General features: G+C 38.4%; 1 protein-coding gene across 1 annotated transcript in view; it reads right to left on the bottom strand.

Moving 5' to 3' along the window:
• The window catches only part of CARS2 (cysteinyl-tRNA synthetase 2, mitochondrial), a 74999-nt gene that overhangs the window by 1235 nt on the left and 61460 nt on the right, over window positions 1–12304 (bottom strand). The window contains exons 9-14 of the mRNA XM_063459798.1: window positions 9223–9290; window positions 7545–7611; window positions 6773–6911; window positions 5375–5498; window positions 1138–1245; window positions 362–619 (exon numbers count right to left, since the gene is read on the bottom strand). Of these exons, the coding sequence (XP_063315868.1) occupies window positions 362–619; window positions 1138–1245; window positions 5375–5498; window positions 6773–6911; window positions 7545–7611; window positions 9223–9290 (764 nt within the window). The remainder of the gene's footprint in view (window positions 1–361; window positions 620–1137; window positions 1246–5374; window positions 5499–6772; window positions 6912–7544; window positions 7612–9222; window positions 9291–12304) is intronic.

Below are 12304 nucleotides of genomic sequence, written 5' to 3'. Positions count from 1 at the left end.
CCTTTATTTCTCATACAAGTTTTAGCTCATTTGTGCTATTAAAGAGGCAACTAGTGATGTCCACCACGGCAATCCATAAATGAAAAATGACAAGCAGGCCTCTCCTGCGCAAGGTATATAGCAACCACAGATATTTGTCTTTGCCTTCTATTGTCAGTTACGTGTAACATCATCCCTATATTGGTATAATAAGCCATGGTGTCTAATAGATACTGTAGTCACATGCATTTGAGCCAAAAGAACACTTGAGAAGAGGGAAAAATATATTTTGACATAATCCCAAAAAATGGTTAATGATATGTTGTGTACTATACATGCCAATATCCTTTTCTTGAATTATTGAATATGAGATCCAACTAACCTTAACATTCACCCCAAAGCCAGCTAAATTCTGTCGTAGTACATCACAGGCCTGTAACAGAGGCTGTCTCTCCTTTAATATCCGACGTCTCCTTTCCTTCTGTAGCTCTCTTTCTTCTTTGGATAGTGTCCCTTCGTCTACATCCTCTGGCACAGAGTCATTTAAATTGATGGCATAATTGCGCACTTTGCTTCTAAAGCCAACAAGTTCTTCAACAACATTTATGAAAGCAGCAGAGCTTCTGTCTTCTGTAGCAATCTAAACAAATGCAAGCAGAGTAATAACATCAATCACAGTTCTTAAAACGGCACTCTAGTGATAGAAATATAAAGCTGTATTTCCAATACTATAGTGTCCATCTGCCCTGCCACACACCCATTCATGTAAAGGATGGAAAAACCCTTAAACACTTATCTAATTCCAGCGTCAATGTCCCTCAGCACTGGATCAGACTCCTTAGTCAGCCGAAGTGGGAACCTAATGTGCGGCAAGCTGCACACTCAAATCTGCCTTCCCCATAAGAAAGCATTGACTCGATGCTTTCCTATAGGGTTTTTCGACACCCTCATGCACAGCCTGAGAAGAAATTCCAATATTGTTTCCATTTTACACATATTTCTTAACAGCTCCAATTTTGCTAACACATACAGCTATGAAGGGATTGTGCACTAACTTTTGTAATAGATAAAATAAATAAACATCAAATTATCACATGGATAAAGAAAACACTTTAAATGTGTACACACACTCACTCACACACTCTCTCTCTCAATTACCTGTTTGTGCTTCAAGGAAATTCCCATTGTATCCAAAAACTGCTCTATGTAAGACATTATGGCACTGTAAACTAGTGTGCTTCGAGCAGAGTTCATGTCACTGGTGTTCTGGAACATAAAATAGCATTACTGTCATCAGCATAGACAAAAGTCTCATATATAGCAAAAATTCTTCACTATTGATTATTAAAATTATTAGTAGTGAGGGGGCGGAGCTAGCAGCTATACCGAGAGGACGCACATGTCTCGAGCTCCAAGAGACACTTGCACAATAACCATAAAAACGGAGGAAAAAAACATACTTTTCACGGCTACCTGGGCAGCTGGCTGCTCTGGGATAGACATGGGGCGGCGAAACAAAAAAACGAAGCCGGACAGACCTCCATCTACCGCGGACATCGGAGAACTCCTGCGGAGGCCTCAAAACTACCAGAGGCCTGATATGGCGCCACAGCTGGAAGGCCTATACCACTCATTTAGCGAGGCCACGGAGTCTGAAGAAGACGACTACGGCGCTGTGGCGGTGAGCAGATCGACTCACCCACCCACGAACTCTAGCATAACAGAGGAAAAGCTCTAAGACATGCTGGGTGAACTACGCTGCAATATAGCAGCCGACATAGGCGAGTTCCGAGACGAAATCAGTGGAGTGGTAGCCCGCCTGCAAAACGCGGAGCTTAATACCGCCGCACAGGAATCCCGACTGAATACAGTGGAGCAACAAATCTCTGCCCTGCAAAAGACACAAAGACAGCGTCAAGACAATTTGGCGGCGCTAGAGGACAGGAGGCGCTGGAAGAATCTTAAAATCCGAGGCCTACCTGAAGCGGTAGCGACCGCAGAGCTGCCGCACTTATTTCGCAGATTGCTCACCATGCTCTTTACGGCCAAACAGGCCAAAGGGATGCCACTGGACAGTTGCTTTCGCATCTCCAGACCGCAAACCGGCACACCAGAAAAGAGGAACGATGTAATTATAAGATTTCAACACGGCTGAGATCGCCAGACATTCATGGCGGCCGTGCGCAATAAGTCACCTTTCCACTTTGAGGGCCACTCTCTAACCTTTTACCTAGACCTGTCAAAGGCCACCATGGACTGGAGAAGGTCTCTGCGACCCCTGACTACAGAACTCTTGGCACATAACATATCCTACCGCTGGTGCGCACCAAAAGCTCTGATTATACCCAGAGACACTGGTCATCTGAAACTACACGAAGCTACCGAAATACCCGACATCCTGCAGCAGCTCGCATTGGGAAGGCAGACACTAGGCCCAGCGGAACCTAACAAGCCAACGACAACTACAGCCTGGAATCCCTTTGTACAGCGCGACCCTTTGTACCGGCAGCCCAGAGAGGAGAAAAGGCGTCTACATCGGTGCCATGAGCTCTCTGACATCATCAACATTTAGGACTTAAGCCTTTATAAGTAACGTTATACTTTTGTGTTCTTGAGTTTGAATGTTGCCCACTACTTTAGGCATATTTGCATGCCCTCTCCATTGCTGTGTGCGTGAAACGTACTAGTTTTTACTTGTTCTCCCCCCGGCCCCCTTTATAATCCTTAGAGAAATTGGCTCTTATAACCGACCCAGGTGTCTATGCAAGGGGACGTAAGCCTCTCTAACACGCTCCTGGTTCAACAACCTAGACTCCACCTAGCGGCAACTGTTGCACCCTGACCTCAGAGTACTCAGAGCATACTCACCCTGCATCACTTAAGCAGGTGATGCACGTTAGACATCTATTTTCAACATGTAATAATGACCTTAACAATATACTATATAAAAATGTGCTGCCTTACTGATGCCAACAACTGCATGCCTTTGTTTGACAGAAAATACTTGCACTAGCTGTTGTGGCTAAGCAAGAATGTATGTACCAACAATGCACAAAACAAAATAATGAATAAAAAAAATAAAAATTATTAGTAGTAATTTTTATAGAACATTGACATATGCCGCAGCTCTTTACACTTACACAAGAAAGCGGATATTTAGAGTTGAAGAAGGTCCTGCGCAAACAAGCTTACAATCTATGAAAATTTTCGGTAGGCACTGAATACAAAGTACAACTACAGCATCAATACTTCAGAATGTATAAGTGGCCAATAGGTACATAGCATTTAATAATAAAAAATAAATTAAAAAAAGTTACTTGCACACTATACCAAATCCTTATCCACATTTAAATAATTACAGTTTTTTTAGGATCACTCCAATAGCCATTTGAGTGTAAGCCTTTATGGTCAGGTCAATGCAAATCCCTCTTAGGTGTCTTCAGCTATAAGGTTCAATCTGAGACAGAGAGGGGTATTTTTCTAAACTCCTACACATTTATTAACCCTTAATAGGGGACACGGGGTGGGTGGTAGCACTGTAACATGGCCATGTAATACAAAAGCAAATCCAAATATACACAATTCAATTTTGCACTTAAACTCCCACCTCTCCTGGGTAACCGAAATGACTATAAAACACATCAGCCCCAATACATACAATAAAGGCAAAGAAAAAAAAATATTTGCATACTATCCCAAAACCCTATGCACATTTAAATACCTGCATATAGTTAGTAAAGTTAGTAAGGGCAGTTTATTGGGCCTTAGGATGAGGCCAATAGGCAAGTATTTTTTTTAAGGTGGAGAAAGTGGGGGGGGGGGGGGGAGGGGGAGAGACGGGGAGGGGTAATGTCTTGAACTAAGCTAGCATAGTTTATAATGATCTAATTACAAGGAGAGAGCCTGTAGCTTCCTCCTTAGAATTAGACAAATGCTAGATAAACAAATTGCATGGACACATTTTCTAGTCAAATCTCCAACTCCACTACTGGTAAATATAGATGTAGAATATGTACACATTTTACAAGATCAATGTAATTTGTCGGTTTACAGAAAGTCTCCACAGCCCAAGCTTTCATCCAAATCACACTAAACAAGCCAACATTTTTAGCCAGCCATCCATTACCAAAAACACTTGCTTGGATACTGAAGATAGTGATGAACATCTCAATGCAGCGTATGGTTTATTCAAACAAAAAAGCAACAAAACATGCATGATTTGAAGAAAAGAAAAAAAAAATCTGTCCTCAAAGCAACATGTGCAGAGCTGCTACAGTATAGAGAGAAGACCAAAACAAGGACCATTGTAGTAACGACATCTAATCCTACCCTACAAGCGATATACAAACTCAGAAAATATCTGCAAACAGATCTTTCAGAGGAACCCGCACTTAAAGAAATATTTCAACATTCAAACAGCCACCATGTCTAAGCAAAAATCTGTCTGCATACACAGGAGCAGGGCAGCTTACAGAATCGCACTATACCCGGCAAGAAAATATGCCAAATATGTCAGCATATATGCAACAGCAACACAGTCAGACACAATAACAAAGCAAACAGAATGCATGGCTCATTTCCATGCACATCTGCAAACGTGCTATACATGACGCAATAAATAGTATGCTACAAATTTGGAAAACCTCATTAAAGATTCACCTCAGGATGAACCTATATAGACATTCAATAAAAACCACAAACAACGCACTCCAGCTAGACACCATGTCACCAAGATGATCACATAACCTAAAAATGAACTTAATCGACGGAAACTTCATTCAGTACACTCAAGAACAGAAACAATTGAAGTAAAAAAAATGTAAATATTTTTATACTATGAAAACAGGACTAAATGCATTTTCTGGATTGTTATCAAACTATCCAGATTTCAAATCCACCATCAGTAATCTTATATACATAGAGGTATGGTGCGGTTAAACATGTATTTATATATATATATATATACATGTATTTATATATATATATATATATATATATATATATATATATATATATATATATATACACATATACATACACATATACATACACATATACATACACATACACGCACACACTCTCTCTCTCTCAAAAGGAAATGCAGTATAGGTGGATGTATTCAATAAGTGCAGAGTCCACTTTAGAAAAAGTCAAGAGCCAATTACACAAAAAACACTACTAAACAAAAATAACTACATCAGGCAAATCCCCTGTTAAATACAACAAAAAAAACCTAATCCATACACTCATTTTGTAATTTTACACATCCAGGGGATATAATTCATAACAACATAATATTTCTGCACTAATGAATCCAGAGGAACGGATGGAGGTATTCTGCAGTTACTGCAGTAGTGGACAGCTGCCATCTTTAGATTATATCCTGATGGGTTACCTTGGAAACAGCCTTAAGTTGTCTGTTGCCATGGTGAATGAGGTCCATAACAGCACCGACAGCTCGCGGGGTGTCAAAGTCATCAGCGAATGCAGCTTTAACATTTACTTTTGTTTCATTCAGGCTTTAAAAAAATAAAAAAAATAAAAAGGAGATATTGTATGACCATGAGAAGACAGGCATATTTCAAACAGTGGCTGATTCTTCAGCAATATTTCAAACATTTGGAAGCTACAGAATATTCAGAGCCAAGTTATTAACTGGAAGAATATCGGAAATAAAGTGTTCCAAGACTACAGAGCACATCGGGTTAATTTGTTTCAGTGGTTAGCACCCCAACTGCAAATCATAAGCATAATTAAAAAACGTAAAAAGAAACACAATGAAGTGATAAAACATCAAATCAAAAAAATAGTTTAAATAAAACTCTAAAAACAGGCAATTCTATAATGCTTGTAAGCAGATGTGTAAGTACAAACTAAAATAGTTACACTGGTTGCATAGCATACATTATATATAAAATGCTGCTTCATGGTGTTCAGATTATAAATCAGTAATAAGATTTTAATTACATTTCCCTACAGTGGATTCCTCTATAAAAAAAAAACGAACACAAAAACTACTATATAGTGCCTCCTACTGATATATTGGTATTGGATATCACGAGTGGTGGGAGGACCTAAACATATGTCAAAAAGGAAGCAGTGTACAGGCTGTCCTTACATGTAACCAAACACTGACCATAAAGGTGCCACACAGGAAATTGACCCAATAAAAAGTATAGGGTAAATGCATGCTGCACCGTCTCTCTGTAAATCAGGACCTCTCTGCCCTTACTTTTAAACGAGGAGGTGGTGAGATTCTTATGTGGGGCAGTCAGTAAAATCAAAGGAAAGTAATGGATGGAGAGATAGTCAATTGTACATGCAGGAAGGAAAGACACTCTGCTGGGGATTGATTACCATAGTGATGGGATAATCCCAGGGCTCTTCTGCCAATACAGGGAGTTTAGGGACCACATAATTGAGAGCATTGAACATACCTGAATTCGAACAAATAAAAAAGTATAGTAAAGTATCTTATGTGCCCTGGCCTTACCCACCAAGCTGCAATGACTATCTATATCATAAAAACAATGTGGGCCTTTGGCCCTACTCTCAAATGGAATGTGCTACTAATTCAGTATTATCCAGTCTTGGTAGAGCTACTAATTTAAGTCGTTTGGATAATCCATGGTAAGACATAATAATTAAAGACCATATTTTGGTGGGTTACATTTGGTCAAGCAAAACATATTTCAAAAACAAACCAAACATCAAGCACACAATGAATGTGCAATCCCACTATTTCAATACTTTTAACATTATAAACAGGTACAAGTGGTTTTTAAAATGTTACCTTTCCCAAAGTATGGCTTCCTGCACAGGCTCACATATCAGCTGACCCTTCACATAGGCCTGTGCATCATCAATGAAAGATGCGATAATCTGCAAAGTGCTTATGGAGACTTGCATGGATTCCTTACTGTATTCCACAGCTATAAAACATTCAAAGAAAAGCATGTGTATAACTCTGTTCACTAGAAGCTTAATTTATAACTTAGTAGCAATGAAGGATGGGGTTCTTTCCTTCCTGTACAGGAACCATACAGACTTGGAAATCCCCCCCCCCCTAACGGGTCTACTCCAACTAGTGAAAAGACTTGAGACGTTATTGGTGACTTTGCTGTTATTATAGTTGTTATATGCTCTGCCAAGTTTTTAAAAACTTCTAACCTTAACCTGAAAATGTTGCTAGTTGTGGGGAGCCACCACCATATGCATACCTCAGTGAACAATGGGCTTTTTTTAGGATGGGGAAAATATAAACGGTGGCTGAATTATTGTGACATTTGCCGAATATCTTCTTTGTACAATTTGTCTCTGACCACTTATTCTTACAATCTTGTGCATATTTAGTAGTTTCCGGGTTTATTTTTTTGTTAAAATATGCAAAAAAAAAAAAAAATCTTCAATTTTACTATCTAGGTTAACAGCTAGGTTAAGCATTAAGAAATTTTTTTGAGTGCTGCTACTAACGCAAGTATAAATGTCACAGCTCTGAGAAAAGGCAACAATTTGTTAACATATTTAACAGCTTTTGAGTTATAATCTAATGTTGTAATTTGTACCTGATCCATACTTAGAGCGCAGGCAAAACATTCGGAACTGGTCAGGTGAAAATGACTTTAAAAATTCCTAAAAAAAAGAAATAAAACAACAACAAAACAAAATTACAAAGAATTACAATATAGCTCTGTCTTCTGACAAAGATATTTTAAAATAATTATTTACAATATTAGATTAGTTGCAAATTAATATGACAAATAGAAAAGAGAGATGGAATTTTGGGCGCTTGTGTGCTGTGTGTTTGGCAGCTTGAGCTTCCTAAACCAGGGTCTCTTCTATTCTGGGGGTGCAGTGGATATAATAAAAGGTGGTACAGGGAAGCAGCGCCTGTGGTGGTATTCTCCGATCCAAAGTTGTAGAGAGGGTAAGAGGAGAGAAACTTAATATAGTGTAGTATATTTTGAATTCCTTATAATTATAAATAAAACAAAATGCACTTACAATTTTCTGGAGCCTATATTCAGCTCCAGATTTCTGCGCCTGGACGGTACAACCCCGTCTGTGGATGTGTTGATGGTCCCTATGCTTAGTCAGAGGTATTTTCCACAGTTGTAGAAGTGCTTTTATTTGAGGTGCAGCAAATTACATTGTAGTTCTCAGCACTCGGGCCTACAAGTTTGAGCAGCTGCTGTGTGTCTCTCCTGAGAAGCCTCATTACTGTGAGATCGTGCAGAGGTAGTGGATACATTGCTGGGAAACAAAGGGAGGAGCTGCCAGTCAGAAAGCACTATATCCTGTTTTTATTTTTCCTCCTGTATACGGAGGATATCCGTTTGCTGGATTGCTGCACATCGAATAAAAGTACTTCTACAACTGTGGAAAATTCCTCTGAATATGCACAGGGACCATCAACACATTCATAGATGGGGATTGTACCCTTTCAATATATACTGCACTATATTAAGTTTTTCTTCTCTTACCCACTATACTACTTCGGATCTGAGAATACCACCACAGCTCTGCTTTCCTGTACATCCTTGTATAATATGACACCTTGTCTTTTGATAAAAGTAAGATTAAATTGGATAATAGTAAGAATGTCTGTCTCTCCCAAGACTCTGCAGTTGAGCAGAAACACTGGTTAGTGTTTTACCCAAAAAGTTATAACTTTTTTAGAGTGCGTTCACTAAACAGTGATTTGTAATGATCTGAGAAACCAAACTGCAAACTGTCCAATCAGCATCTCCCCATAAAGATACATTGAATCAATGCATCTCTAAGGGGAAAGTTCAGCGTTTCAATGCAAAGCGTGGAGACGCGGACTGTAAGTACACTGACCCAGGAAGCCACTAGTGGTCGTCTGAGTGACTAACTGGAGGGGTTACTAGGCAGCAATGCAAACACTACCTTTTCTCTGCAAAGGCATTTTACATGAAAATGCCTGCAGGGCTGACCATACTCACCAGAACAACTACATTAAGCTGTAGTTGTTCTAGTGACTATAGTGATCCTTTAATAAACAAAATAATTTGACAGATAGACAGTGATAAACATAATTAATTGCCTTGCGGTGTAAAATACTAGTAAATAATCAAATTCACCAAAATACCAGATTGCACATTTATATGCACTGTGTAAACATATGCTGCTTTAAGGAACAATTCTTCTTAAGGAACAGTTTTGTATTTTCCCCAAGACTAAACCGCAATGAGCTCATGTACATTCAGAAATCCACCCTACCTTAATAGTTATGTAGTTTTTCAAGGACTTGGACATTTTTTCTTCATTTCCTTTCAAATGCAAATGCCCTGTAAGACGAAAATCCTTTTTTTTTTGTGTGTCCTCAATTTCTTGTTTGATATAAACATGAATAACGTGGTTTTGCTTAAAAAAGTAATTACATTGTGTTGACCTAAATTAAAAAAATTCAAGAAGATGTTCAGTGAATATGAGATCAGAGACTGTGTGAGAAAGGAGAAGAATAAAAAAAGAAGCACTGCTGAGCGAAAAGCTAGTTAAATTAATAAAGGAAGGTCTGGAACAAGGGCAAATCTCATAAATACTAGTTTCCATGAAGCACAGTTTTGGGGATCTGTATTGAAGTGGCCCTGTTAGGATTCCAAGTACAACTGTACTTTAACTTACAATTGACGGGTGGATGGAAAAATAGTGAAAAAGGAAGCAGTTTTAAAATAATTAGAGAACCCTGTGTATAACCACATATTAGGATTGAGAAAAATGAAATAACCACATATCCCCAAGCTAGAGAAATGTTTTTGTCCCCCTCTTAGATGTAAAGAGGTAAATCAAGTATCATAACCACTATAGTGTATTGTAATGGTTGTGGTGGCAGCAGTTTCTTTACGACAACCAACAGCTAAAACTCAAAACGGTTTTGAAATTTATCTGCTTCCTCTTATGCTTGTCCATCACCATTTCACAGACAACACTAAATATCAATTTTGACCATCTTTGGATGCAATGAATTGGCAGTGGAGTGTCAGCTGCTGCGCCGGTTTTTAATTGTTAACAAATTCTGTCTTGGTGCGTGAGGGATCTGTCTGCTGCTGCCTCCAGGCCCATTCAACAATACAGCCTGGGAAATTTAACGGTCAATAGCTTTAGATATAAGGTTATATATTATTTTTGTGTTAATCAGATTTTACTGGACTACTGGACCACAACTGCATCATGTAAACGAAGTTGTGATATTCTTAAGTATACTATTTATTTTGCACAATGATGGTTGCTGCACTTTAATAATAATTTTTAAATGCATTATTAACTACATTTTACAAGTTATTATAGGAAGCACTTTATTTGTGACAAAAATTACACTTGACAAATGAGTGCTTGTAAAAATGGTAATATTGCACTGCAATAGTTAGCGGCAGTATGTTAAACCTATATCACTTATGGTATACCATGGATATGTTGAACGTCAGTAATAGTATGTCAGAAATGTTGTCTTATTCTAGAGCTGTATTAGTTTTTTATATATATATATATATATATATATATATATATATATATATATATATATAAATATTAATAAAACATATAATGGAAGGGTGCTCAAACGAAAACTAAGTAAAAATCAGTGGGAAGAACGATACAAACAAAATAAATTCATGCAGAGTAATCTGCAGTGGCCCACCGTGTACAGAAGCAACAGGAATACAAACAAACATTTAAACTAGTGTGTTCTATCTTTGTATTTTCCTTTTTTTCTTAGTTATCTCTTTTTTTCTAATTTTTCTGGTCCTTATTTTTTTTTTTTTACATTTGAGGTTCATTATGTCTGTTTTCCTTCATCCTTTGTGTTTCTATTAGATACGAACAAAACTTGCAGTTATACATTACACTCTCGGACTCTTATTTATTTTTTTAATTGCACAAAAGATTTGAGTCTCAGATCTATCTGTAACAGGAATATTTAAATTAAATATTGCAAGTATTCCCCCACGGACTGTCAGTTTAATTACACTTGAGACAAATTAGGATCCAAGAGCTTTGTCTAGACACTCCCTGGGATATCAAACTTGAGGAGTATACAACAAGGACATTATAATTCACACAATGTCTCTCTGAAGTTAAATTCACAAACTGTGAATATAATGCTGAGCACAAAAGCATCCAGTGGTATGGAACAATGTAACCAGAGGGAGACCACTAAATATCTGAAATAACAGAAAGTATCAACAGAAAAATAAAATAACTCCAAATAATAATAATATACCGAACAAGCCTTATAAGGCTACTCTCGTGCCTTAGTAAGTAAAGAGATAAAGTTAATAAACACCTAAGTCTGCAATATTCATATAGGCTTTATTAGTCCTGGCTAGTGATGTCCCGAACAGTTCGCCAGGAACCATTCGTCGGCGAACATAGCGTGTTCGCGGTCGCGAACACGCGCGATGTTCGGTCGGCCCCCTATTCGTCAAGGAGGTGGGGGGGTCTGGGAGGGAGGGTCTGCTGCTGATTGGCTGGATTGTGTCTGCTGACTGTGAGGTACAGGGTCAAGGTTTACTCAATGATGACGAATAGGGGGCGGACCGAACATTGCGCGTGTTCGCAACCGCGGACATGCTATGTTCGCCGGCAAACGGTTCCCGGCGAACTGTTCGGGACATCGCTAGTTCTGGCCCTTTAATGCATAGGGTGTTAGTAAATCTCCCCCTAGTACCTCAGCACCAGAAATATTGCAGAATTAGGTGTTTAGTAACTTTATCGCCTCACTTACTCAGGCATGGGAGTAGCCTTATAAGGCTAGTTCAGTATTTATTATTATTTGGAGTCACAATTTATTTCTGTGTTGATACTTTGTTACTTCAGATATTTAGTGGTCTCCCTCTGGTTACATTGTTCCATACCACTGGATGCTTTGGTGCCTACGTCTTCATTTCCAGAAAGCATTATATTCACAGTTTGGGAATTTTTGATTCTTTGTTTCTGTTGCTAGTATCTATCTAGGGTTAAGCCATTGGGCATTGCTGGAGTGCCCTCCTGGTGCATGGGATCAGTGTGGAGGTGGTGTTTATTCTCTTTTACACCCATTTTCACACGGATCCCATTTCTTTCTATTTTTTTCTCTGAAGTAAGGTTAGTCTGGTGGTCAAAACACACAGGTTTAAACACATGTCTATTTTTCTCTATCACATCACTATGATGCCCCACTGTATGTATAGGTTATGTCTGGTATCAGATTTCTCACGTGAAACTGCTTCTATCCGTACCACAATATAGCAGATACTCTATAACAAAAATAGTATCTTTATTTTTTTATAGAAGTATGTTTTTTTTCCTTTTTATTTTGTTGGCA

Source organism: Pelobates fuscus, chromosome 1 (genome assembly GCF_036172605.1).
Source record: "Pelobates fuscus isolate aPelFus1 chromosome 1, aPelFus1.pri, whole genome shotgun sequence".
Taxonomy (NCBI): Eukaryota; Metazoa; Chordata; class Amphibia; order Anura; family Pelobatidae; genus Pelobates; species Pelobates fuscus.
Note: the sequence above shows the minus strand (reverse complement) of the source record. Positions and strands in the feature narration are given on the sequence as shown.